Consider the following 27,044-nt stretch of genomic DNA (forward strand, 5'->3'; position numbering starts at 1 on the left):
ATGATTTAGTGATTTAGTGAAAGTGTTATCTCTAAATTTGCCCATATGAAATGCAGAAAAGTTTATTTGTAATAGTTTTGTTTTATTTAATACCCTTCAAATTGAGAAACTATAGCAACCCAAAAGCCTCTTGACAGACTTTGCTACAGGCCCCGCGCTGGCTTAATCCGGCACTGATGATCTTCCTTAATGAGAAATACAATGGGAACTTTATTTATGTATGTTCAAAATCTTTAATGTGTACAAATGCCTTTTTTCAAAGTTATTTACCTGTAGCTGTATTTTATCTGTAGTTTTGGTGTATTTTTTAATAAACAATGAAACAAAAATGCGCAAGTAATGTGTATGGGTTGGGTGCAGAGGTTCGAATCCTACCTCGGCCATGTACCAATAACTATTTTCTAAGAATTGCACATTAATTTGAATACTGACCGATGCTCTTACGGTGGGGGAAAACATCGTGAGTAAACCTGCACATTCAGGCAACTCAAAACTTATAACGTCCATCTTTTTCCGTAGATGTTAAAAAGCAAGCCACCCAATTTTACCTATTTGGCCGCGGCTTAGTAATATAAACTACGAGTAGCTAGTAAAAAATAGATGTATTACTTAGAAAAACTACAATTTTGAATACTTAGAAAAAGATAAAGTTATTGGAAATTACAACCATCACATTTGTACACATACATATCTAATCTAAGTCTGAATGATAACGCTTCTTTAGGTATATATCTGCTAATCATCTGAATTAGATACCAACAAATCATAGTCTATATACCTACTAACCGGTCCGTTTTTTTAGGTTATTCGTAACAAACAAAACCATACTCCATAACATTAGTCCTTTAAAATTGAGTAGGTAGTGAAATAAGCCTTTTACAATTGACATTAATTGAATACTCTTAGCCTTTTACCGAACTAGTTCTGTCGGTAATAGTGTTGCCAACAACCCTCTACTCGATACAGAAGCTACATGGGGGATTTCTTTACAAAATAGTTTTTAAACGATTGATTCTTGTTTCGATTAGGACAACATTATTTTCGAAAGTCTTCTTACTTTTACTAAGTTTAATTTAAATTTAGGCTATACCATTCATCATTTCTACATGAGACGGACTATTTTCAAACGCAATCACATCTGGGCAACATCATGCAAATCATATTGAGGCTTGCCATTTGTCTTGTCGCCGGCTACAACAAGTCGTATGCGAATATTGGTCTTTAACTATTTATTTTGGTAAGTTTTTACGTTAACTTTGTTTAAAATGTGTGATACCTATAGTATCACACATTTTAAACAAAGTTAACTTCCACTGCCTGTCGTCAAAAGTATGCTTAAATTTAAAAAGACCCAACTTTTATAAATTTAAGCATACTTTTTATATTTTACATATTTTAACCAAATTATATTATATACAAATTGTATATAATACTATATATCATTTGTATATATAATAGGGCAACAAATAAATACTGGATACGGCAACCCATAATTTCTAGTAACAACAACATTGGCAACTAAAACTTTCGGTTAATACCCGTCACGATCAATAGTGTTGTGTTCATTTAGTGTAAGATATAACTGTACTTTTGGTAACGATTCTTAGAAAGGCTGATTCAGCCCTCAGTGCCTACGGCAGTCTGTTTGTAAATTAGATAAAAAATAAGAGAATATTTTTTGTAAACTTATTATCCCACTACATTTAGGTAGGTAAGCTGTCGGTATTTTTTGAAAGGATATTGTTACTGGTTTAATATCGAAATACCTCTAACATAAGCCTGGAAAGGACTGAATAGAAAAGGACTGAGTAGAATGATTCTTCTAAATTCTACTAAAATGTATGTAGGTATATCTAAATATTATGTATGTATATACGTACATATTATCACGTCTATAGGTATGCTTTGCGGGCTTGCAGAACCAACACAACAGTCTTGAAAAGACAGAAAGTCCACAAAAGCTGTATATTAGAAAGAGTACAAATAATAATTATGAGATGAGTGATGATGTGAGGCACTGGCACTGGCACAATTTAACGTTTAACAGTAAGATGCATAATTTTATTCATCACATAAGTTTATCTCTCTGGTTAATAGAGGTTTAGCATTGTTACCAAAAGTATGTTTGTCTCTCTTCTATATTGCCTCGTGTGTACGCAGTAAGTGCTATTGGACAATGGACTTGTAGAGTGGCCTGCGGATGCAGTCTATAAATACCACAATCTCATAAGTCGGCACGCCAGTCAGTACGCTGAATTTTACGCACAAGTTGTCATAATCAGGTAAGTTAGTTTGTATTTAATTGTTTCAGTTTTTAGATCCGATAACGAACTACCTACTAGCCAAGTTAGTTAATTAGCTGCATAAAGGGCACAGAAATCTTAGTGAAGCATCAGTCCGCCATTTTGTGGTGGCGATTACAATAAAAATAGTGAGATGTTTTAATTTTTAATCCATCCTGATAATCCATTTCCACATTGATGGAAAAATTTTCGAAAACGAATGGCCTTAAAATTGAAGACTTGATTTTGAATTACGACCGACCGGTTAGTGTACTTATACGAAAGCACATTTTGGGACTTTTTTTTGGAAATTTCGCCGATATTTTATGCCCTATTAAGCCTTATTTTTTATGATGATGCTTTTGGTCGTATCTAAGCCCTGACGGCTTAGATACGATCAAAAGCTTCCCTTAAGGTCATATGAACTTTTTCGCTGCGGGTCATAGTTCCAGAGATATCGTCACTTCTTTTACGTAATTTTATTTGGTGAAGGGAGGAGTTTACAAAAAAGTGTCCCATGTAACGCTGGCCTGTATGGTCATACCTAAGCCCTGGCATCATAAACAATACGGCTTAATAGGGCATAAAAAATCGGCGAGATTTTTCTAAGTCCCAAAAAGTGCGCACCCTTTGCCACACTCTGACCCACAATTTAAAAAACGCACAGTTGTGAACTTATTAATTTGGTTTTTAGAATGGGTCTCCTCGCAGCCCTCGTAGTGAACGTAGCTGGTGGTGTAGCGATCTACGCGACAGGGGGTCTGGCCACCGGGTTGGTCGCACCCATGCTAGGGTTCGGGAGCGCGGGGATAGCAGCCGGGAGCACCGCTGCTGCCGCTCAGGCCTACTACGGCAACTTGGTGGCAGGCAGCATCATATCCAAGCTCACTGCTGCTGCTATGCTCGCACCTACGCCTTAAAGGATATTTTATACATTTTCAAGCATTTGTAAGTACCTACATAATACACATACATAGTACATATTATTATTTTGGGGTTAGTCCCCATTGTGTCCTCACCTCGAAAAGGAGACTTATTGTAAATTGTATTAAGTAATTTCAATGCCGCGCCGTGTGGTTCCCGGCACCAATAGAAAAAGAATAGGACCACTCCATCTCTTTCCCATGGATGTCGTAAAAGGCGACTTAGGGATAGGCTTATAAACTTGAGATTCTGGGCGATGGGTTAGCAACCTGTCACTATTTGAATCTCAATACTCTCATTAAGCCAAACAGCTGAACTTGGCCTTTCAGTCTTTGCGAGACTGTTGACTCTGTCTACTCCGCAAGGGATATAAACGCGCTTATATGTTATGTTATGTCAGTTTCTTCTTTTATATATTTAGATAATAATATGCTGCATATTTACTCATCTAATCTAACCTGATTCATACTTATTTTTCTTGCAGAATCAAAGAGAAATAAAGCCCTATATAATGATGATGAATCAAAAGAAATAAACGTAAATAAAGAGGTTACACTTACTCTTTGTTTTGTTAATATCAATGTAATTACCTCCTTATACATTCATAAAATAACGCCCTTTTCCGGAAAGGTAGACAGAGACTACATCTTTCCACTTGCCACGATCTCTGCATACAAGCAACATCATGCAAGCTCGGAGCTTTCGGATACCAGAACGTCCTTAATTTAATCAAGATACATTCGTATAGGCCTTCTAACTCCGACCTTTCCCTCCACACTCTCCTTGTATATTTTATTAGTCAATCTGCTTTCATTCATCCACTCCACATAACCAAACCGTCTTAACAAACCCTTTTCTATTCCTGTTACTACATCTTCTTTCACATGACAACATTCCTCCTTATACGCGTAGCTAATCCCAAAACTGAAAATAACTATATGAATCTCTCATTTCTCGTAACTTGCTAGCCTATGAAAAAAATTCCTATTAAGGTAGGGAGCCTTATTTCAAGAAGATTGGTTGAATAGACAACGCGTGAAAAGAAAACAAACAAACAAACTTACTTTTGCATTCATAATAGGATTATATAAGTAGTTAGGTTTGTCCAGAAAGCGAGATTGCTACTATGTCTTAAAAAAGGAATGTTAGGAGTACCCACCTGCCCGTAATCGTTGAATATGCATGAGAGTACCTAATGAGTGTGAAGGAAGCGGGAGAGGTCTGTAGAGATTGTAGCAAGTGGAAATCCATAGCCTCTGCCTACCCCAATGGGAGACACGTGATGGTATGTACATAATTATATGTATGAACATTTTACAAATACCTAAGAGTCATCTTTATTAATAATACGAATAAATTTACCTAGGTAGGTACAATGTACAATATAGTTATATATTATTAAGTAAAGGTAGGTATCTACCTTCGTATATTTTCTTCATTCCAATGATATCGCTTGCACGTATCTCAACGTAGATACTTTTGTTATCTATAGATACATAGGTATACATAATAAGTCATCACAATAATAAACACTTTAGTATCAGAACAGTATTGCAGTGAACAGTCGTGTCATTAAAATTTTACATTACAATTATATCACAACAAAACAATGAAAGCAAAAAAATATGTCGTTCTAAATCCTTTCGTGGGTGAACCAAAGAAAAGCGACTTCACAATAGGGATGTGGACTGTACTCAAATAAGTATAAAATTTTACCACGAAAAGGTAGTTTCTATAGTAAAAATAATAAAAAACACAATATTTTCCTCAATAAACAAGGGATTATTTTTTTATTTAATAAAATGTAATAAAATATTTCACCCTCAAGTCACGTGACAATGAACACCAATCAAAACGCGTTATGTCACGCGTTGCAATACAAGAATTTTCGTTGTCAAGTATTATGGTGTTTGTTGATATTTGGATCATATTATTACCGTGATTTCCGTCCGATTATCTTTTTGAATAAATTTTTAAAGGCTTTCCCATAATGGAAAGTGGATATATTAAGGCAGATAGTTTAAATTTGCCAAGAATTGATTGCTTTACGGTGGCTAATTTCTTCGCAACAAATAGTACCTAACTTCTGCTCTGCTGAATTTAGAAATGTGAAGACATCCATGTAAGAAATATACTCAAGATACATTATTATAGCAATAGTAGGTATTTTTAAATTATAAGGTAAAAACTAAATAATATGATTTTGCCATATCATTAGCCAACTATAATGAAAGAACGAAACATTGTTTACATTATTTCTAACCTAAAAATTCGAGTTTTCGTCTTTGAAAACTTGAAGAGAAAAAATATTATAATATGTACAAGTAAATGTAACAAATATTATCAAACTTACATCAAAATGATCCTCACAGAAATACATTTTACTTTGTGTTTTACACTTTTTCCGCATCGTTTTTGTACGTGGAACGTGAATAAACAGTTTTCAGGTGTTTTAATAGATGTACTTTTACACTGCGGCACCGCACAATATTTATAAAATTTTGAATTCATATTATTATCACACAACTTCGAAATAACTATTACATACATACAACTTCGAAATAACTATTACATACATACAACTTCGACAATATTTTATAACGCGTGACGTCACAGCGGCCGTTTGACAGGTATCCGCGTTTTGGCGCGATATTTTAAATGGAATTTTAAATCAATTATTTTAAAGGAATTACTTGAAATAAAAAAATAATCTATACTTATAATAAATCTGTAGAGAGGTCAATTCTGTACATTGAATATATTTTCAAAATAACTATCAGGGGGTGATTAGTGATCGATACTGATGCCAAAAATGCAATCAGTAAAATTTTTGTCTGTCTGTCTGTCTGTCTGTATGTTCTTTATAGAAACAAAAACTACTTGACGGATTTTAACGAAAATAGGTACAGTTATTCTTCATACTCCTGAGCAGGTTATAGTATACTTTTCATTACGCTACAATCAGTAGGAGCAGAGCAGTGAAAGTAAATGTTGGGAAAACGGGAGAAGTTACTTGATTTTTTAAGCTTCCGTCGCGTGTGCAGCCCCAATGGTTAAAGCTACAGCGAAACCATGTATTACGGAAATATTCTAAATAAAATTATTAAAAAACAGCATAAGTCTATCTGTTATGGTTGACTCACAATAACACGTGTAATTCCTAATAGCTTAGCAGTTCGGAGATATTTTAATACTCTGACGTTTATAATACCAATAACATTTACACTCATTCGTAATTCTTAAAAATTCATATAATTACCTATTCAATAAAAAAAGAAACATCGAAATCGGTATAGAAACACCAAACTTATACATGTAATGAAATACGCTAACAAGCCATCGCGCGTAAATACTGAATCTTGCTATAAGGATTATTTTTGCGTAACGGTTGCCGCGCTCGACGCGTCTCGCGGCGGCAGGGTATAAAAGGGGCGGAAGGCGAGTGCAAGCTTCATGACCAAGGCAGCCAGGGGAAGTCTTCACGCAGTTCTCCTCCAGCCTCCCCCTGAGGACGAAGCTCGGGATCTACCAAACGTACGTCAGATCCCGCCTCACGTACGCGGCCCCGGCGTGGTACGCATACTGCTCTGAGACCAACAGGAGAAGACTCAGAGCCCAAGAGAACCAAAGTCTCAGAGCAGTCGTCGGAGCCCCGCGCTACGTGAGGAACTCGATGATCCTCAGGGACCTGAAGTGGGAGAACCTAGATGTTCGAGAGGGCGGACGCGTCATCACACAGCCACCTGCGGCATCGCGCCGCTCCACGCCCGCCCTCCGGACTGTCGGGTGAAACCCTTCCCTCGCTGCTTTGCGGCAGACGTCGTCGACCAGTGACGACGCCGCCGCCGATGGGAACACCCAGTGTATGAAGACGTGAAGACCCAGGCCATCACGGCCGCCCCATCGACCTGCCTACAGTCGTAGGCAGCGATGATGCCATTGAAGAGGGCCAAAAGCCCTCACCAATCTACTCCGACTCCCCTAAGGGAGTGCGGGAAGACCCGACGACGGCAACATAGTATTGCACAGGCGTTTCTCCATTTTCATTTCTTTTTCTTTTGTAAGTTGTAGGTACATATTTCTGTTTAAATAGGCACTTAGATTAATCTATACTAATATTTTAAAACTGAAGAGTTTGTTTGTTTGTTTGAATGCGCTAATCTCAAGAATTACTCGAATTCGGTTCGAATTGAAAAATTATTTTTGTGTTAAATAGACCATTTCTCGAGGAAGGCTTTAGGCTATATAACGTCTAGCTGCAACTATTAGGAGCGAAGAAGTAATGAAAAATGTGAAAAAATCGGGGAAGGAGCATCCTTGAGGGCTTCAATGATGCCCAAAATAACTATTCCACGCGGACGAAGTCGCAGGCACAGCTAGTAATAAATAGTTTGGGTAATATTTGGTACTTATGCATGGTTTTAAACACTTTCCCAAAAATAGTCCACATCCCTAGAGTTTGCCTGCCTTACAAGAAAATGGTAAATAATAATTTTAGATACCTACTTATTAGCCTTTAATTGTCAGCATAATTGTATATCTATAAGTTTGACCTTACTTTATCAACCACAACCTAAACCACTGTTACAAGAGTAGGTAAGTACCTAGGTATTATAGTATAGGTACTAGGTATAGGTATTTGGACAGTTAAAATAGTAAGTACCTTGCCCAGACATTAGCATATCTCGACGCATATTGTGGACTAACTCATGCCCTCTCAAGTTTTTAAAATCATTTGTATCTTATTTGTTGCATGGCTATATTAAATAAAAGTGCCATTTAAATTCGTCTAGTAGTTACGAAGATCAGCGTGTTCAAAGAAACAGACAATTTTTTATTGTCAAATTCATACCCTAGTACTGTAAAAATTAAACTAGCATTCAATTATACTTGTTCTCAAAAAATTATCTATTTAAAAAAGGAATCTTTAGCTTAACCCAACGCTATTAACAGTCTTTTTAATTACTATTTTCTTTTATCTTCGAAAACAGGTTGATAATTAACAGGTTCTGGTCAAGTACCTACTTCTTCCTCCTGGTGCTGCCGTTAATCACGGTTCTATCCTCACCTCTCTGGAGCACGGGGTGTGGCTATAGGCTCCTTCTAAATATGTAAAAATTAAATGTGCTTGTTCAATTTAAAATATCTAATTAATAAATTTATTAACATTGTACAATATAAATGTATCTGGGACTACTGCCACTGATCTTCAATAATAAATTCTTCAATAATAATAATTTTGTATATTTTTTGTTTTTTTCAAAATAAAAGCTGAAATAAACGTATAAACTAGTTATGTTTGTGGTTTTGTCAGAAAAAACTATATTTTATTTCAGAATTCTTAGCCGAAGCGGTCTATCTTAGTGTAGATCCTTACCAAAGATGGCAACGAGACTTATCATATCCTTACGATATGATAGGAGGACAGATTGCTCGGTTAGTTCTTCAGTTTATATTTAATTACATAGTGTGTCGTGTGGTTCCCGGTAGCAAATGAAAAAGGAATAGGACCACTCCTTCTCTTTCCCATGGATGTCGTAAAAGGCGACTAAGAGATAGGCTTATAAACTTGGGATTCTTCTTTAAGGAGATGGGCTGGCAACCTGTCACTATTTGAATGTCAATTTTCTCATAAAGCCAAACAGCGTTTCAGTTTCTTCAAGACTATCAGTTCTACCCTGCAAAAAATATAGACGTGACTAAATGATATGTATGTATTTAATAGTGTACTTTTAGAAGTGCTTCACTAAAATGTAAAATATTTTCTATGTCTAGCAAATCTTTACTAATATTATAAAGCTGAAGAGTTTGTTTGTTTGAACGCGCTAATCTCAGGAACTACTGGTTTGAATTGAATTTTTTTTTTGTGTTGAATAGACCATTTATCGAGAAAGGCTTGAGGCTTTATAACATCACGCTGCAACTATAAGGAGCGAAGAAATAATGGAAAATGTGAAAAAAACGGGGTAAATTATTCATCCTTGAGGGCTTCAATGATGCCCAAAATAACTTTTCCACGGACGAAGTCGCGGGCACAGCCAGTATTAAAAATAAACACTTACAAAACTTGTTATTTACGAACGTCTTTATATACTAACACCATTAGTTTGGAGTTAGTAAATAAATTTTAAATACTAATTATACCTATCTTTATTTTGCAGAGTAATAGAAAGTAGAAACGACGCCTACCCTGTAGGCACATGGGTAATGGGTCACTTTGGTTGGCGAACTTATACAGTCACGAAACCAGATGATGAGCGGTTTTCTGCCAAACTGCCATATTTGTATCGATTACCTGATTTTGGCGACTTGCCAGTTTCATTAGGTCTTGGGGTTTGTGGTAGAGTTGGGTAAGAATTATCGACATATGTAATTATATAAAAATACATGTATTAAAAATAAAAATAATATATGTTTATAAAAGAGGATTTACTCTTATGTAGATTGAATGATAGAATAAGAAACAGCATGGTAAGGTTATGGGTATACAGAGAATGCTTAGACGGTTTGATCCTGTGGAAATGATTCCCGAGTTTCCCGCGAGAGCGGTAATTTTCTAAATAAGGTAAGTTTTATAAATAGTTATCAAAGGAAATCAAAGAAAACACACAATACAGCCTGGACTTTAAATGAATTAATGACATGACGATGTTTTTGCAGTAATAGTGACATTTTGAACTAGGAGAAATATTAATTTTATCTCCTCTAATTTTAGCAACACAGCATATTTCGGACTTACGGAATTTTGCAAACCTGAGCCAGGAGAGACGGTGGTGGTGTCAGGAGCTGCAGGCGCAGTGGGCTCTCACGTCGGCCAAATCGCTAAATTATTTGGTAAAACTATCATTATGCCTACTAGAACCTCTCCAAAAACCCTGATATTTTGGCTTACGAAAAATATCATCGAATAACGGCAGCACAAATTCCTAATGCTCCCAATAACACCGAATATTGAATAAGCAAAAATCTATACTCTTACTTAGGTAGTAATTTACCTTCTTTCTGGATCCCGTTTTCCTCGGGGAGCTTCGACAAGCCAGGATAATGATGACTTGCCTAGTGGGCTCAGTGGGTGTGCCATGCATGCTCGTTGATTTGCATAGATTTAAATACTGTGTATACTATACATAGATACGAAATTTATGTTAAGTAGGTACTTAACATAAAAAATTTATGTTAAGTAGGTACTTAACATAAATTACGTTCAGACCTACGACAAGCACATTTTTGTATGTATGTTTGTAACGCAATAACTTTCGAACCGCTCTTGATTTTGATAACATTTAAAAGGTATGTTCTTAGAAACTGTATCAACAGAATTTTAAGTTCGTTGGGCAACAAAATCGGTTCAGTCGTTTTTTGAAATATTCACGATTTAGTAAAAAATGTTCAAATTGAAATGTGTTGTGTTCGAGGTCCAAGTGCGCGGCGAACAACTAGTTATTTATTTAGGTATTAATTCCAGGATGTAGAGTCATCGGATTCGCAGGAACAGATGAAAAGTGTGAATGGTTGACCAAAGAACTAGGTTTTGACTTTGCTGCTAACTACAAAACAGTGGATTTGGGAAAATATCTTGACCAAAACGCGCCGAAAGGCGTTGATTGTTACTTTGATAATGTGGGTGGTGAAGTCAGTAGTATTGTAATGTCAAAAATGAATGAATTTGGAAGAGTCGCCGTATGCGGTTCCATCTCTACATACAATGAAACTAATCCAGATAAAATGAAAGGTACCAATAAGTCATAATATGAACGTTTTTATTTATTTGTTGTTGAAGCCTAAAATGTTTTTTAAGGAACAGGTAGTAACAGTAACTCTACACAAGGAACTGCTTTTGAATGCCAAAATTATAAGTTTCAAATTCAAACAATATAGATAAAACTAACTAATAAAACTAATAATAATCATAATAACCTAAGATCAATCTTAAGTTATGTATTTGTGTTGACATAATTTTATCTTTGTTTTATTTTTTCAGCCACTGTACTTCAGCCTTTAATTGTAGGAAAGCAACTTTCGATTCATGGATTTCTTGTTAATAGATTTGCTGATCGCACAATCGAAGGCGTATTACAAAACTTGAAATGGATACGAGAAGGGAAAATAAAATATCGAGAAACTATTGTACATGGATTCGAAAATGCAATCGATGCATTCATTGGTTTATTTAGAGGAAATAACACAGGAAAATCCCTTGTTAAAATAAACTAAAGTTTACAACCAGCAAAAACTGTATCATCATTGTTTTACTTATTTATTACCTTTTATAATCTTCGCTTTCTTCTTTTAGCTGTAGACGCTTGGGGAACATCCTCAACATATTTATTAATAAATAATTCTTCATAAATAAGATTATTTGCAATGGGACTTAAATATTGAGATATCTCTCGGTATAGACGCTTCTTATGAGTTTCTTTGTCCTCAAAATTTGGTGAAGCATGACATTTATTATTTCTATTGTTTTCTACAACCATATTTTTAAGCTCCGATATCTGTTGGGAATTACTATCTATTTTACTTAATAAAGCATCTTCCATTTTCTTGATTCTCGCCTCTAAAGTATGAATAGTATTTTTTTCAGCTTCAACTGATGATTTTGACTCTTTAGAGAAATGTTTATAACTACTATCTGTATTCTGTATTGTAGTCTCTTTTATTTCTTTGTCTTGTTCATCAAGCTTATCAAGAAAAGATTCTATGATATCACGCAACTTCATATTGAATTTTCTTTTTTCTTTAATTGCAGCTATTCTTTCGGGAGTTATTTTATTTTTCAGGAGTGAACTGCTTGGAGAATTTACTTGGTTATCTTGATGATTACTTTGACATTTCTTGACTATGTGTTTCTTGGTTATTTGTTTAGAAGCCACATCATTTTGACCTTGTTTAACAGATTTAGAATCTATCTCTATCAGAAATTCTTGATTATTCAAAATAATCTCAGTAGATCCTTCAAAGGAAACAGACTTTGGTTTCTTTTGTAATATAGGCAAAACAGCTGATGGTGACACTGGTTCTAGATGTCCAGTAAAGGTTAAAGGTTCGGAAATTCTTTTTTCTGATAAAATCTGTACTTTTGCTGCTCTATTCATTGGTTTTGCTGTCAAGGATAGATTTACTTTTTCATCAGAAGTATCAGACATCTGACTAATATTATTTTTAGTATTATATGTTAATAAAGAATTACTGTTTATGAAACCTGGGGGTAGTTCTATTTCTAAAATGTTTTCTTCTATTTGATTTTGCTTTTGATTCAAATTTGTTTTGTAAGGTGGGACAACAAGTACTGGTTGTGCTTTACAGTTATTTGTATTATCTGGTTTAATTTTGTTATGGTTCACAATCATATCCACTGATGAATTCAATTTCTTATTACGAGAGAAAACTGTCACCTTATCATCTCTCCCTAATATTTCTAATATTTCATGTGCCATTGAATTATCATTTTTAGACAAAGGTATTTCAGTTTCACTCTTTTCCATTGTATTGAACACATTATGCTTTGGGACAAAAGCAGACATATCAATATCAGATAATTCATTACTTGTCAAAAAATCAGCATACTTGACTGAGTAATTTGCCTTCTTGTCTTTTAAAGTCATGTGCTCATTATTTTCTATATCGTCCAATATAATAGACAGTGAATTTGTAGTTTCTTCAAGATTTTCATTTTGATTTTCACCAACATCACAAAAAGGGCCACTTAATGAAGGCACTGCATTAAATGTAAGTTTATCTCTCTGGAATTAAAATAATATATCAAATAAAATCTATGCTAAATTAGATAATCTTAAAAAATTATCTAATTTAGCATAAATTTTTGAGGACAATCCAAGTTAGAGCTTAAGTTCTAACAGAATAAATACATTTGGGCGACTTATTAAACACAAACCGAAATTGCTAAGCATGTTTCATTTATGATTTGTAAAGAAAACTGCATATTGTTGTTCTTGCTATTCCATACAAATAAAGCAATCAGCTGATGCCACTTCACAGGGACAGTTATAATAATATTTATGAGTTCCTTAGATTTATAAATGAAGTTTGGTAGGTAAAATAAGAATATTCTGAAAAAGTCACTAGCTATAAAAAATGAAAAAGAATTTGTTACTGTATCACCTTTGGTCTTAGGGAATTCCTCCCATGGACACTTCTAAAAATAGCCCAATTTAAAAAACATTGGTTGTAGTTTTTGAGTGTATTCTTTGAAATACAAATTCCTTCCTATTTTTATTTGGAAAAAGAATAAAAAACAATAAATAAAAATATACCTTAAAGTTCATAAATTGCTGCTCCGGAAAATGATGCTGGCATATAACTCTATTTTTCAACTGTGACACCTTCAAATTAAAGAAATCCATTCGGCCTGCGTTAACGAGCCATTGATGGCACCTCACTTTGTCAAAGACTGGGTAATGAAACATATGTGTTTTGCCATCAGATCTTACTGTGCAATTGCGATATGAACAACGCCAGCCCCCCATTATTTATCTGAAAATAAGTCATTACAACACCTATCAAGTTGTTAAAATATTGCTGGCGTCATCTTTTTTCATTATTGACAGTTTGTCTTTCTTCACCTTTGATTACAATCTAGGAGTGGGACGGTCAGTCATTTAAGTGAAGAGACTATGTAATTTGTGACAATCTAAAAATCAAAACAAAAAAGAAAAACCAATCCACTTAGATAAAAAGAACCTTGTGTAGGTCAGTTTTCTGGAAAAACCTCTTCTTCCTCATGACCTCGAGTATTTTAAGCATCGTGCTACAAAAACTCAGTATTCTTCTAAATATGTACACATACATAGGTACATAGTGTATTGGAACTCAATTGGAACCCATTAGCTGGCAACTAGCACTTATCTAGTGTATAAACCTCTATCTCATGAACACAAAGTTAAAAGTTTAGTAAAAGTGATTGACAAGTATAATGTGCGAGTGTATGGTTCCATCAAATTACAATACAATAACCATTTACAAAGAGTATGTACTTACATTTACTTTTTATAGTCAAGTTACCTCCTCAAATACAACATTTATAATAAAACACTGATATTATTAATACAAAAACAAATACTTGAAGTGAAAACGATGGACCAAAATTAATTGTTCCTAGCAATCTTTGCAGCATAACCAAAGATTGTCACAGATAATAGTATCATAGATATTAAAATTACGGATTAGGTATAGAGCTGTGATCGATTAATCAATGAATCAATTTTTCAGACCCTAAGGATTGATTTTTAAATCGATATGCATTACTGAATCGATCGGGGGCATCAATGTTTTACCCTTGGAAATTGTCATTCGATTTTTTTAAGTTTCGAATATAAACATTGGGAGCTTTAACTTTAAGCTGAAAATATGTAAATGTCTTTCTTCATACCTTATCTGACGAATTCCCTGAACTAAAAAAATTCTGATTTTACTGATAAGAGATTAGTTATTATGTTATGTTTTTAATAAAATGGAAAATCGATTTCTTAGATTTTTTTTTTGAGAATTTATACATTTTCTTACGATTCGTATCGATCTTAAAACAGTGTTGAATCTGTGGTTTAAAGCCCGTTTCACATTCACGTGAACCATACACTGTGTGTGGAGCGGGCTTGAAACCAAAGATTACCACTTGTGTAACAGTGTTACTCATTGGGAAAACGACAGTTGCAATGTGTACCACTGCTACACGACGGGAATTTTTTTCCCATTGAGTAACAGTATTACAGATCGGGGTGTGTCTGAATGGGAACAAACCTAAATCACACATAATAGTTAAAATAAATAGAAAATGATATTGTAGCATCAGTATACTTAGGTAATTTGGTTGGGCTCTAATCTGGTTACCAACCAATATATCATTTTCACAGTCTGTAAAAGCGAGTGCACGCTCCCCGGATCTTCTGGACTACCAGCATTTACCAAGTAGCTCGCCATTCTTTAGCAGCTACTTGCTGGATCTCGTGTCTATATCTAAACCCGTACCTTGTAAATCCAAATAAAGTTTGCCTTTATTCTAACAATTTTTCAATTATCTCATTACCTGCGACATTTTACTAAAATGCCACCACAATCTCAAATACTGTTTTTTTTTTACAATTAAGTCTTAGTTTTCATCATCACAACTGGCAGTTTCACCAATACCTCCTTCTGGCTCCCTGGAGCCAAAATATGTGTTTATTTCTGAACCATCCTGGAAATTTCGCAAGAGCATGAGACCTTGCTCTTGACCTTGACCATGCCCCATGCAATAGTAATAGCATACTACTCTCTCTCATATATGAGAAAAAAATATAATTATTTATTCCTTTCAGTTGGTTAGAGTGGAAAGACCAAGAACAAAGAGATTGATGTGTTTTTTGTTTAAAATGAATAAACTCAAACACTACTAACAAATTTTGGTAATATTTTGCACAATCATCAGGAAAGGCCATTTTTTCTAATTCAGGTTCCAATATAAAATTAATAAAAAATAACATATTAATTAAAACACATATAGTTACTTGTTAAATTGAGGTACTTAGTTTATAGCAAACATAATTATTTTAGTCATACAAACAGCATTAGCATGTAAGTACTCATATTTTTTAATAACATGTGCATTTAGGAATATTTTTTCTCATGATTAAGCAATAATTCTTTTCTATCTAATCCAGAACTAAAGCCTCCTTTTGAGCCAGATGCTACCAGACGATGGCATGGTATCACAATCAGAATTGCATTCGCTCCACAAGCAGCACCAACAGCTCGAGAATGGCTGGCTGCCCTTCCCAGGGACTTGGCTAGATCACCATATGTTTGAATTGTTCCAAATGGAAGCTCTTGGAGCTTTTTCCATACTTGCTGAAATATGATATGGTTAAAAAGTTCAAATAATGACAAAAGTATGTTATTTTATGTCGTTTTACATCTAATTTTAAAAAAAAATTTTTTCATTTCACAAGGTACATCTGGAGTTTAACAGTTGACAATGAAATAAGGTACTTAGATACACTGCATATTATGAGAATTGATAGGGTTGGGTAATAAGTAAGTAAACTCATCACCTCCTGTATAGTATGTGACACTAAATCTCACTGACAAAAATTATTATCTCTCAAAGCCTTGTTAATTTGGTACCTATTGTAGGTTTATTATTTTTACATATGTATTTTACAATGTTACTTATGTATTTGTTCATGTAACGTTAATTATGTTAATAGAATCTTTCCATCATGACTTCTATCTTGGGTCCGCTAGAAGAGATTTCTTCAGAACATATTATAAACAAAACCTATGTACTGCAGATTCTTGTGTTAATCATTCCTTTTTTTTTGTGTCCATGAAACATATTAATATGTTTGATAAATCGATATTAATATATCCAAAATTAAAATATTCTTTGATTTTTTTATATGGATAGACATTAATTTAGATTACTTACCTTCTGAAAATCAGAACCAAAAGTTTTTATCGGTACTGTAAATTGTGTAAGCTTTCCATCAAAATAAGACGCTATTTCATCTTTTAATTTACATAAAAGTGTAGTATCTCCTTCAGTAAAACGACATGATAATTCTTCAGAAATAACTTTGATATGTTTTTCAAAATTTTTTGAATCCTCCGAAGACAACATATATAAATAATTTTCATCCCCTGCAGCAATTAATTTTCCAACGGGAGTTTTCAAATCACATAAATATACAGTTTTGTTTGAATCCTTATTATATCTATCGACGATTTTTGAAATAGTCATTTTGTTTACATTTTAATCCACAACAAAATTTATGTGTACTTCAATCACAATCGTAAGAAGTAATCGTTGATCACAATCAAATTAAATGCTTTCATAAAATTTCTTTGTGTTTTCGAAAGTTCGAAAAGCAACAACAGCCTTAGTTGGTGTTGCCAACTTTTTCTTTATAAGGGCCCGTGCAACATGCCACCGATTTCGTACGACCTGGGTCGTACCGATTCAGACTAACTGTAATTAAACGGCGCTGTGTATCGTGCCCGCGATTGTGATTGTACGACCTGCAAAAACCAGTCTGAGCGTCCCCTTGTGTCGCCGACTTAGCGATTTAAGGCCGCAACTGACCTATCTATAATTTTAGTATTCAGTTATGTATTTTTTGAGACTATGACCTATTTGTAAAAAATAATAAGTGATCGTGAGTTCCAAGTTCGCGGCTAACGACTAGTTATATACAGGTGAAACCGTTAAATTACTATTTGAACTACCAATTAACTTGGTTTGTAACACAATTACTTTCAACCCGTTGGTCTGATATTGATGAAATTTAAAATGTGTGTAGGATATGTAAATGTCTATTCTGTTTAATTAACATACATTTAAGATAATTCTAATATACTATTAATTCCTATCTAAAGTGTTAGCGAAGTCTAAGTTGCTCGTATAGATAAGCTTGTGACTGCCTTTGAATCTTACGGCTGTCAACACTGACAATCAGTCGCTAGCAATTTTTCGCTGTTCGCTAGTCGGCCGCACTCTGCACTTGTTTCGGTCGTTCAAAGCAGGGTTTTGATTTACCGTCAAAAATCGGTTTCGTTATTACTGTCAAACGGGGTTACCGTTATAAATTAAGTACTTCATTTAACGTTACCAGTAAAATTAACGGTAAGAGGTATCGTTAAGACTGTTTAATGTTATTTTTTTTTTATTTACAGTAGAATCCCGATTATTCGAATCCCGATTATCCGAACATCCGATTATGCGAACTCGCGTCACGGCTTTAGTACCGCGCAACTAGACACGTAGCGACAAGTTAAAACGCGCCTCCGAATGTTTACTCCCGCTCTCATCTCAAAGAAGAGACTGAAACTGAGGATGAATGTCAAGGACCATCTCACGCAGAAGCTTTTGAAGCTCTAGAAATAGCTTTTAAGTGGTTTGAAAGACAGGAGGAATCGGATTCCTTACAGCTGTTACAACTGAAGCACATCAAAGATTTGGCGGCAATGGAAAGATTTGATTCATTACGTCAAAGTTCAATAACAAGTTATTTTCAACCAATATTGTAAATAACATTGGTACATATTACAATGTCATTCATTATATTTGAACCATATATACATAATGTATAATTGTTTTTTTAAATCGTTTTGTCTAAACGAGGTAGGTACAGTCAAAGTCATTACATAATATAGCATTTAAATTTCAAATAGGTATTGTTTGATTTGACTATGAAATCGATTATCCGAATTACCACTGGTTTTAATTGATTCGGATAATCGGGATTCTACTGTACTGTACTGTTCTGTTTAAAAATATAACGTTACTGATTGATTATAAACGTTATTTATTTGTTCCATATTTGATTTTTTTGTTACTATTAACGTTACGGATTCGCCGTGAACACGTCTAATCGCCTCGCGTATAGTACAGTTGCGTTGCGACAGACAATCTTTGGGTACCTATCACTACATAGTATAAAACAAAGTCGCTATTTTAGTCTGTTTATCTGTAGGTATGCTAAAATCTTTAAAATTACGCAACGGATTTTGATGCGGTTTTTTGTAACAGGTAGAGTGATTCAAGAGGAAGGTTTTTATGTATAATAACATTTATAATTTTGCACCCGTGCGAAGCCGGAGCGGGTCGCTAGTCTACACTAATATTATAAAGAGGAAAACTTTGTTTGTTTGTTTAGTTGTAATGAATAGGCTCAAAAACTACTGGACCGATTTTAAAAATTCTTTCACTATTCGAAAGCTACATTATCCACGAGTAACATAGACTACTTATATTTTATTTTGGAAAAAAATAGGGTTCCGTAATATATTTGGATTTTTACAATACAATACAATACAAATTATCTTTATTGCCCATAAAAAAAATACAAACGTAGTAAAAAAACATACATTATGAACATGTTGAGCAAAGGCGGACTTATCGCTAAGCAATCTCTTCCAGCCAACCTTTGGGTAGTGAAAGGTAAAATCCTGGAACCGGGTGGGCAGCATACTTAAGATATGTTAGTAAGTGTATAATAAATAAACTACACACATACATAAACTATAAATATAAACTTACACAGACTACATACATAATATTACACAAAATAAATAAATACATAATAATATACATACCTATAGGTATAAAAAAAATATTGATTAAAATGAATATTACCATGAATAAAGTTAAGAAGAGAGATAGTACTTCTTCAAGTTCGTTTTAAAGGTACCTATTGTTTGTGAGGTGCGTATGTCAATGGGTAAAGCATTCCACAGACGAACGGCCTGAACTGTAAAGGATTTAGAGTAGGCTGCAGTCATATTAATGGGAGTATTGAGGCGAAGGGCAATTAGACTACGGGAAGTGTGACTGTTATTCTGATGAAAAAAGGTGAAGCGCTCTTTAAGATACTGAGGAGTAGAAGGGATGAAAAGTACAGAAAAAAGCAGTGTGAGAATGTGATAATTGCGACGTAACCTGATTGGAAGCCACTTGAGTTGTGCACGGAAAGAGGAGATGTGGTCATATTTGCGTAAGCCAAATATGAACCTGATACAGAAATTTTGAAGGCGCTCAAGTTTATTAAGTAGATCTTCAGAAAGATTGAGATAGCATGAATCAGCATAGTCAAGGACAGGCAGAAGTAAGGATTGGGCAAGTGAAATTTTAGTTGCAATGGGTAAGAATTTTTTTAGTCTTGTGAGTGACCTTGCTGATGCGAATATTTTCCTGCTAACTTCCGCCACTTGAGGGGACCATGAGAGCTGACGGTCAAAGAGAACACCTAAATTTTTGACCCTTTCGCTATAAACAATGTTTACACCATTAAAGGAAATAGGAGGGAGGGAAGACCAATCAATTCTTGAAATCTGCCACGGGGAGCCTATAATGATTGCTTGAGTTTTGGTGGGGTTAACAATAAGCCCGTGATCCCTGTTCCATTTGGATATATGAGACAAATCGCCATTAATTTTTCCGATGCCGTTTGATAGGTCACTTAAAGAAGAGTGGCAGTAAATTTGAAGGTCATCAGCATAGAGATGATAGGAAGTGCAGAGCTGAAACGAGATGGAGTTTATAAATAACGCAAATAAGAGAGGAGAGAGCACACCACCCTGAGGGACACCAGCCACGGTATGGCACCAAGAAGAAAACTCGTCCTCAATGCGCACCCGCTGGCGGCGTCCGCACAGATAAGATTGAAACCAGTTAATAGCTGAAGGAGATATGTTCAGTGATTGCATCAGACCTAAGAGAACGTCAAAGTCCACAGTGTTGAAGGCATTACTGAAGTCCAGAAGAGCCAGGATTGTGACTTGTGAATTTTCAATGCCATATCGGATATCATCTGTGATTTTTACTAAAGCGGTAGTCGTACTATGTCCAGCCCTAAATCCGGATTGAAATGGGTTGAGGAGATTGTTTTTGACCAGGAAACTGTCAAGTTGTAATTGGACTAACCGCTCTAGCACTTTTGATAGGAATGGAAGGATGGAGATGGGTCGAAAATCTGAGAAAGAAGTTGGATTTGATTTTTTTGGGATGGGGGTAATATTAGCATTTTTCCATGCAGATGGAAAGGTACCCGATGTAAGGGATTTGTTCATGATGCTTGAGATCGTAGGTAGAAGGATGTCAAGGATTGGCAGGATCATGTTACGACTGATATCGTCTGTTCCCACTGCGTTCGAAGATACCGATAGCAAACACTTTTCAACATCACTAGCAGCTACTTGACTAAATGAAAAGGAAAAATCCGGGGTTGGAAGTGAAGACAGATGGTTTAACGTGTTGAGCTTGTCATTGCCATCAAATGAAGTGGAAGATGAGAAGTGCTTATTAAGCAAATTGATGTCGATGGTTTTAGAGGTCTTGGTGTTATTTTTTCCAACTCCTAGCGATCTAAGAAATTTCCAAATTTTGGCTGGGTCACCATTTTCGACGGATTTATGGATATGGCGGCGCTGTGCTTCCCTGCATTTCCTATTACTACGGTTACGTGCCTCCATGTATTTGTCCCGATATCGATCAGGGTCACGTTTAAATTTTGTTTTCATGATGTGCTTTATGTGGATAGCATTTTTGACATCTTCAGTGAGCCAGGGTGCGGGATAGTGTTTTACTCTTATCGGACGGATAGGAGCATGCTTATCATAAAGTTCTATAATCATGTTGTTGAAGTTTTCCACCTGCTCGTCGGTTGGATATCCTTTCCCAATTAGTGTTGTTAGCGTCAGCCCGTAGAAAATCCACATTCATTGAACCAAAATTTCTTTGCATTAGGACTTTAGATCTGGCTTTGGGCGGGCGAAGTTTATAAGAGAGAAACAAGAGGTCATGGTAAGAAAAGATATCAGCACTGTGTTGCCCGTGTCCTGCAACCAGATCAGCAGAAGAGAATTTTTCGGACACAAACTGAAAACAATCAACCAAAAAGTTACTTATTTTGCGTACGCTGCCTAAACTACAAAAGATAGAACCATAAAATGTTTTAATTAATTGTAGATCTTATAAATATCTACAAAAAAGTCCGCGACACACTATACCTATCTATGTCGAGTGAGGTACAACAAACACATTTATATTTAAAAATCTTGGATTATTACGATTTCTGCTGCACGGCCCGGACTGCAGGCAGAAGTGACACTTTTGCCGGGAGCAAGACTTAGTTAGCCGCTTTGCGGGCTGTCCTTTAGTTAGTTCTAATAGAGATATATTTAGTGTCGGCTGTGCATCCGTTCGAAGCCGGGGCGGGTCGCTAGTTACGTTATATAACGATATTAAATGACGTTCTATATCGTTATAACTGAATGTTCAAAATAGCGATACTAATAAACTTTATGCCGTGTGGTTCCCGGCACCAATACATGCCATGGTACAAGTATGTGATATCTATCGGCTTTTACCATCTGTAATGTGTAAATACGCCATTAAATATGATTGTAATGTCGTCATTAAGTACTTAACATAATTACTACAATGTTCTGTCCGCAATACAAATAACGCATGAAGCACTCAGTCTTAATTGGCCATCACATCCAGTAGGTAGCGACTAGCGAGCAATGCAAGTACGCGATGTCACAATTACAAAAAATTTACAAAGCGTTTATAGTACATTTTATGTTCTAAATATATTATTAAACATTTTCGCTCTTAATTCCAATGGTCGCAAGGAAACTATTTCAAGTAAATACCATGCGGTGTTTAAAAGTTTGGTCGCATCGACGATTTTAGGGTCGATCAATTTTTACACAATGTTCTACAAAGTTTCGAATGTTTATCACCAAGTAATTTTGTCAATAAAATTCACGGATATGGTACAAATGGTGTATGATTTCTGTCAATATATCGTTGATCTGTTTTTCGTGTATCAGTACGGCAGAGAATTAAGTGTGGAGTATTTCAAACAATATGAAAATATTGATAAAATACTCGGGGTCGCATATTATTCCACAGTGAAGAATAAAATGTTAAAATTAATAACCATTTCTCTCTGCATATGGTCACTGAGTTCCGCATGCGACTATGCAGCTTGGGTTCTGAGCTTTGGCTGGATGAATTCAACCGTGTATTCTATTGCATATTTCTACCTTTTAATAAAAATTCTAACTACATTGGATCTGTCTGCTCACGCTTTGAATATAGAATGCAGGCTCCGAAGTATCAGCGACATTCTTCAAGCCTGCTATAGAAGAGCGGATTTTTTGCCCGAAATTAAAGTTGATTACATTAACAACAAACATTGGCTATACTCCGACGCTTGCTCCCGCGCCTTAAAATTGCAAATGCAATATGACCCTGATAAAATTCCATACAACATTTCCCGTGACGTTAAATCACTCACTAGATGTTATCTCATGTTAACGGAGCAAGTAGCATTCATCAACAAAATGTTTGGTATCAGGGTAAGTTTTGTTATTAATTAAACGTGGACTAAAATCTTTTAGGCGATGGGCTTGTTATTGCTACCTGTCACAATTTGAGTTTCAATTCAATCAAAACCGAACAGCTAAATGTGGCCTATCTGTCTTTTGAAGACTGTTAGTGTCTACCCCGCAAGGGATATAGACGTATTTATCTATACTAATATTATAAAGCTGAAGAGTTTGTTTGTTTGTTTGAACGCGCTAAACTCAGGAACTACTGGTTCGAATTGATTTTTTTTTTGTGTTGAATAGAACATTTATCACGGAAGGTTTTAGGCTATATAATATCACGCTGCAACTATAAGGAGCGAAGAAATAATGGCAAATGTGAAAAAAACGGGGAAAATTGAGGGCTCCCGTTGCGTGCGCTGTGAATGCTGCGGTTCAAGATACCAAATACCTATAAGTATATGTATGAAAGAATTATTCCTCTTGAAATGATTTAAAAAAATGTCCGCGACATTATGTCTATCTTTTAAGATTAGCTCTCTAGAACCGTTTTTATGGTAATCAAAAATAGTCGAAATTAATGCATTATTTGTTAAGATTTGTATCAACGTAATAATATTAATCTTTATTCAAAAAATGTGTTGTTGATTAAGAGTATTTATTTTTGAACAAAATTATGTTTGACATCACTTAACTTCAAAGAACCATCTTAGAAGATATTACAATTTTAAAATAACACCGATATAAAATTCACCCGCGAGGCAAAACATGATGCTGCAAGGAGAGGCGTTGCTTGCGAGTGACTTTTTTTGCGAATAACTATTCCACGCAATAAATAAACAATATACATTAACAAATAGGTGCAGCGTTTACCGAAATGAGGCAAAGGTTTATTAGTATAAACCTTTGCCTCATTTCGGTAAATCGGTCGGCTTGAGGATGTCCTGATGGACTCGGGAACTGAATTCTATTAATAAACATCAAATACTTATTTGTGAGAGTTGGCTGGCATTCGCAACTACGGAACCCTACAATGCGCGTGGCCACTTGACGGGTTTTTAATCGTAATTTTCATTTTCAGATTCTAATGAATATGCTGAGTTTTTTGATAGATATGATCCGATTTACAAATATAGCTGTAAGGGTGGTAATCGGAACACAGGTGATTGTTTTTTCTTATGTCTGTAACGCCACAGCCAACTGGTGAAAATGGCTGTTCCATTAACCATTTGGCGACATTGAAATTTCTTAGTAACATTGCAGCAGGATTTGTTCGTCGTTTATATGTTATGGAGCAAGTTATAAATTGGCCATTTATTCATTGATCATGAAACTGATCTAGGTATATTTATTCTTCAGCTTTTCACGAGATAGGTCCTCCTATTCTCCACTTTCTTCCCAATTTTTTTCACTAAAACTATCCTCCTTTTTATTCTTACCTATAAAACTGGTCTTTCTCAATTATATTCTTAATCTTTGATTATATTTGATTTTCATTTGATATTTCAGCAAATGGTATACGACTCTGGTTACTTCACCGCTGTTTCTAGTACTATGCGCCTACTAAACTGCGTCTCCGTCATCATCAGCCTGGTATACTACTGCGAGCGAGTGTACCGACAGAAGGAGCATATACTCAACGTTATAGACCACCTGCTTATCAACAAGAAACCAAGTAAGATTCTCATAGAGATAAACATCGTGAAGAAAACTGCATAGCACATTTATGCAACTGGAGGTACTGTCATGATCTAATATGGGTTAGGGTTCCCTGTAAAGATTGTGGAGGTCAGATGGGGATCACTTCAGGTAAAACCTGACTTACCCTACCCAGGAGTAACTGGGACACAAGTAGGTAAAAATGTTAGAAGGGACGTTCTGGTGAAAGGTCCGGTCAAGAGTACCCACTTACACCAAACCGACGATCATGCGTTAAAAAATTATGAATGTGGATGGATCCACGATGAATTAAAAGGTATTAGGTATCGTGGCAAGTGGGAAGTAGTACCTCTTAGTCGTTACCTACCCCTCTGAAAAAGAGGCGTTACGTATGTGCATATATAAATATCTTTTGATGTGCGTTCGTGCTTTTTGGTGTCAAGCTCTGCCAAGGAACTGCTACAGCGATGTGCTGACATGGAGCAAAGAGAGTAGATTTGTGTAATGGCATACTAAGTTTACCCAATAGTGCTCATAATCATACTCTGGGCTCGAGGTAGAAGGCAAATTGGACAAACGCAAAGAAGATAACAATTTTATTTTTTTCAGCTGATCACTTACGGGATGACGTAACTGAACTGCGGGACTTGATCCAATCTCGATCTTTGAGATTCAACATGGCAAATTTCTTTACTCTCAATTATTCCTTATTAATTTCTTTAGCTTCCGTTGTCGTTACTTACACGATCATTATCTTGCAAAGTATGAATTAGGTAAAAATATTTACCTATAACGCTGCATGTAATTGTAAGTAAGTACTTAAAATTATTTAACTAGTAATTTTAACCTATATCGTACCACATACACCTCAAATTCTGAATGGCATGTCATCCAAAACTAGTTTTTTTAACCAATTTTTACTCTTACTCTTGTATATCCACAGAAATCAGAATAACTTATTATTACTATTAAGTCAGTATATGCCTAAGTACCTACCTACCCACAGTGGTGTAGTGTTAATTAGGCTCCTACTATTAACTAAACTAAATTATTACAACATACCCTTATTTTTATTTTTTTTAAAGGATGTAATGTTAATGTGATGACCTCGCCCAGGTGAATTAGGTATGTACGCATTACTTCAAAGTATGATAAAACATCGACAACACACTTTTCATGCATGCGATATTAATATTCATAAACATAATTGTGTCAATCGAATTAGAAGGAAGGACACTTTTAAATTGTTTTAAGGCCTATCCCCACACATTTGACGGTCTCTATGGCGTAACGGTAGTACGCTTGTATGCGAGACCGGAGGTCCCGGGTTCGAATCCCGGCCAGGGCATAATAAGAAGGCCTGGGTCTTGGATGTTTATCTATATAAGTATTTATTATAAAATATATTATCGTTGAGTTAGTCGAACTTACTTCGAAGCTAACTCAATCTGTGTACCTATTTGTCCCGTAAAAAAAAAAATGGGCCGTGACTTGCCCCCTTATTTGCGAACGATGACAAGGCATATGTCTGATCTTTTCTCTTTTTAGCTGGATAAAAAGAGAGACATCAAACTAAGCCTTCGTGAATATGGGGGCAGGGCACCTATCTGTGGGGATAGACCTTTACCACACATATGTACCTAATTTGTTTGCATATTTTCATCAATAATATACGTACATAGGTAGATATTAAAGTCTTATCATAAGTAACTTATGTTTATCAATTTATTATTTGTCTGCACCTGCAAAAGTTGTTTTGTAAGTTAAATAAACCTTTTTGTGTTAGCTATGTTTTTGACCTCCCATAGTTGCTTAGTAGGTGCCTAAGTACCTACCTCATATCTGTTTGGTAGTGGAACAAGTTAGGTACGTTAGAACCTACAAAAGAAGCTGCAGCTAGCGTCTACAAAATGGAAAGAAATGTAGTTACATGTAGTTAGGCAAAATGATAGTATTTGTATAATCCTCAGGTTGGCTGATTTATCAGCACATTTATAGATACATACGAACATTCGTATGTATCTATAAATGTGAATATAAATACATACATATAATCACGTCTATATCTCTTGAGGGGTAGACAGAGCCAACAGTCTTGCAAAGACTGATAGGCCACGTTCAGCTATTTGGCTGTAAGATAAAATTGAGATTCAAATAGTGACAGGCTACAGGCTACAGGTACTATTTGGCTTAATTATAGAATTGTTGAATCTCAATTATAGTATAATTATAGAAATAGTGACAGGTTGCTAGCCCATCGCCTAAAAAAGAATCCCAAGTTTGTAAGCCTATCCCTTAGTCGCCTTTTACGATATCCATGGGTAAGAGATGGAGTGGTCCTATTCTTTT

The 27,044-nt window shown here is 35.3% G+C and overlaps 4 protein-coding genes across 7 annotated transcripts; 2 read left to right on the plus strand and 2 right to left on the minus strand.

Moving 5' to 3' along the window:
- The first annotated feature begins 3,690 nt into the window (after positions 1-3,690).
- On the plus strand, positions 3,691-11,444 carry LOC106137037 (prostaglandin reductase 1). The gene is made up of 8 exons (XM_060947143.1): positions 3,691-4,889; positions 7,479-7,485; positions 7,663-7,687; positions 8,543-8,642; positions 9,368-9,556; positions 9,922-10,040; positions 10,672-10,938; positions 11,188-11,444. Exons 1-8 carry the CDS (start codon positions 4,816-4,818, stop codon positions 11,418-11,420), a joined length of 1,014 nt encoding a protein of 337 aa, XP_060803126.1. The 5' UTR covers positions 3,691-4,815; the 3' UTR covers positions 11,421-11,444.
- LOC106137027 (putative leucine-rich repeat-containing protein DDB_G0290503) lies at positions 10,671-14,379 on the minus strand. Of its 2 annotated transcripts, none has more exons than XM_060947137.1 (3): positions 14,205-14,379; positions 13,481-13,700; positions 10,671-12,949 (listed from the first exon to the last, which is right to left on the minus strand). In XM_060947137.1, the coding sequence occupies exons 2-3, from the start codon at positions 13,691-13,693 to the stop codon at positions 11,474-11,476; spliced, it is 1,689 nt and encodes a 562-aa protein (XP_060803120.1). In that variant the 5' UTR covers positions 13,694-13,700; positions 14,205-14,379; the 3' UTR covers positions 10,671-11,473. The 2 variants fall into 2 exon arrangements, with proteins under 2 accessions (XP_060803120.1, XP_013193216.2); XM_013337762.2 differs by lacking the exon at positions 14,205-14,379 and adding an exon at positions 13,790-14,136.
- On the plus strand, positions 12,814-26,757 carry LOC106128971 (uncharacterized). 3 transcript variants are annotated; one of them, XM_060947140.1, is made up of 4 exons: positions 12,814-12,935; positions 24,118-24,198; positions 24,546-24,711; positions 25,305-26,747. In XM_060947140.1, exons 2-4 carry the CDS (start codon positions 24,124-24,126, stop codon positions 25,466-25,468), a joined length of 405 nt encoding a protein of 134 aa, XP_060803123.1. In that variant the 5' UTR covers positions 12,814-12,935; positions 24,118-24,123; the 3' UTR covers positions 25,469-26,747. The 3 variants fall into 3 exon arrangements, with proteins under 3 accessions (XP_060803123.1, XP_060803124.1, XP_060803125.1); XM_060947141.1 differs by lacking the exon at positions 12,814-12,935 and adding an exon at positions 17,874-18,729; XM_060947142.1 differs by lacking the exon at positions 12,814-12,935 and adding an exon at positions 21,381-23,066 and having other exon boundaries at positions 25,305-26,757.
- Positions 15,718-17,416, minus strand: LOC106137041 (methylated-DNA--protein-cysteine methyltransferase). Its single transcript, XM_013337788.2, has 2 exons — positions 16,630-17,416; positions 15,718-16,049 (listed from the first exon to the last, which is right to left on the minus strand). The coding sequence occupies exons 1-2, from the start codon at positions 16,939-16,941 to the stop codon at positions 15,810-15,812; spliced, it is 552 nt and encodes a 183-aa protein (XP_013193242.1). The 5' UTR covers positions 16,942-17,416; the 3' UTR covers positions 15,718-15,809.
- Positions 26,758-27,044: the final 287 nt, after the last annotated feature.

The sequence above is a fragment of the Amyelois transitella genome, chromosome 13 (assembly GCF_032362555.1).
Source record: "Amyelois transitella isolate CPQ chromosome 13, ilAmyTran1.1, whole genome shotgun sequence".
In the NCBI taxonomy this organism is placed as follows: Eukaryota; Metazoa; Arthropoda; class Insecta; order Lepidoptera; family Pyralidae; genus Amyelois; species Amyelois transitella.

What these genes read in the sequence shown, in the direction of transcription:
- LOC106137037 (XM_060947143.1), top strand. Translation starts at nt 4,816, where the DNA reads ATGAAAGCAAAAAAATATGTCGTTCTAAATCCTTTCGTGGGTGAACCA. An exon ending in ATAGGAGGACAGATTGCTCG is followed by an intron (nt 8,643 to 9,367) that starts GTTAGTTCTTCA and finishes TTTATTTTGCAG; the next exon opens with AGTAATAGAAAGTAGAAACG. An exon ending in GGGGTTTGTGGTAGAGTTGG is followed by an intron (nt 9,557 to 9,921) that starts GTAAGAATTATC and finishes CTCTAATTTTAG; the next exon opens with CAACACAGCATATTTCGGAC.
- LOC106137027 (XM_060947137.1), bottom strand. Translation starts at nt 13,693, where the DNA reads ATGGGGGGCTGGCGTTGTTCATATCGCAATTGCACAGTAAGATCTGAT. An exon ending in AGCAATTTATGAACTTTAAG is followed by an intron (nt 12,950 to 13,480) that starts GTATATTTTTAT and finishes TTTTAATTCCAG; the next exon opens with AGAGATAAACTTACATTTAA.
- LOC106137041 (XM_013337788.2), bottom strand. Translation starts at nt 16,941, where the DNA reads ATGACTATTTCAAAAATCGTCGATAGATATAATAAGGATTCAAACAAA. An exon ending in TTGGTTCTGATTTTCAGAAG is followed by an intron (nt 16,050 to 16,629) that starts GTAAGTAATCTA and finishes ATCATATTTCAG; the next exon opens with CAAGTATGGAAAAAGCTCCA.
- LOC106128971 (XM_060947142.1), top strand. Translation starts at nt 22,224, where the DNA reads ATGCAAGTACGCGATGTCACAATTACAAAAAATTTACAAAGCGTTTAT. An exon ending in ACAAAATGTTTGGTATCAGG is followed by an intron (nt 23,067 to 24,117) that starts GTAAGTTTTGTT and finishes TTTCATTTTCAG; the next exon opens with ATTCTAATGAATATGCTGAG. An exon ending in GCTTATCAACAAGAAACCAA is followed by an intron (nt 24,712 to 25,304) that starts GTAAGATTCTCA and finishes TATTTTTTTCAG; the next exon opens with CTGATCACTTACGGGATGAC.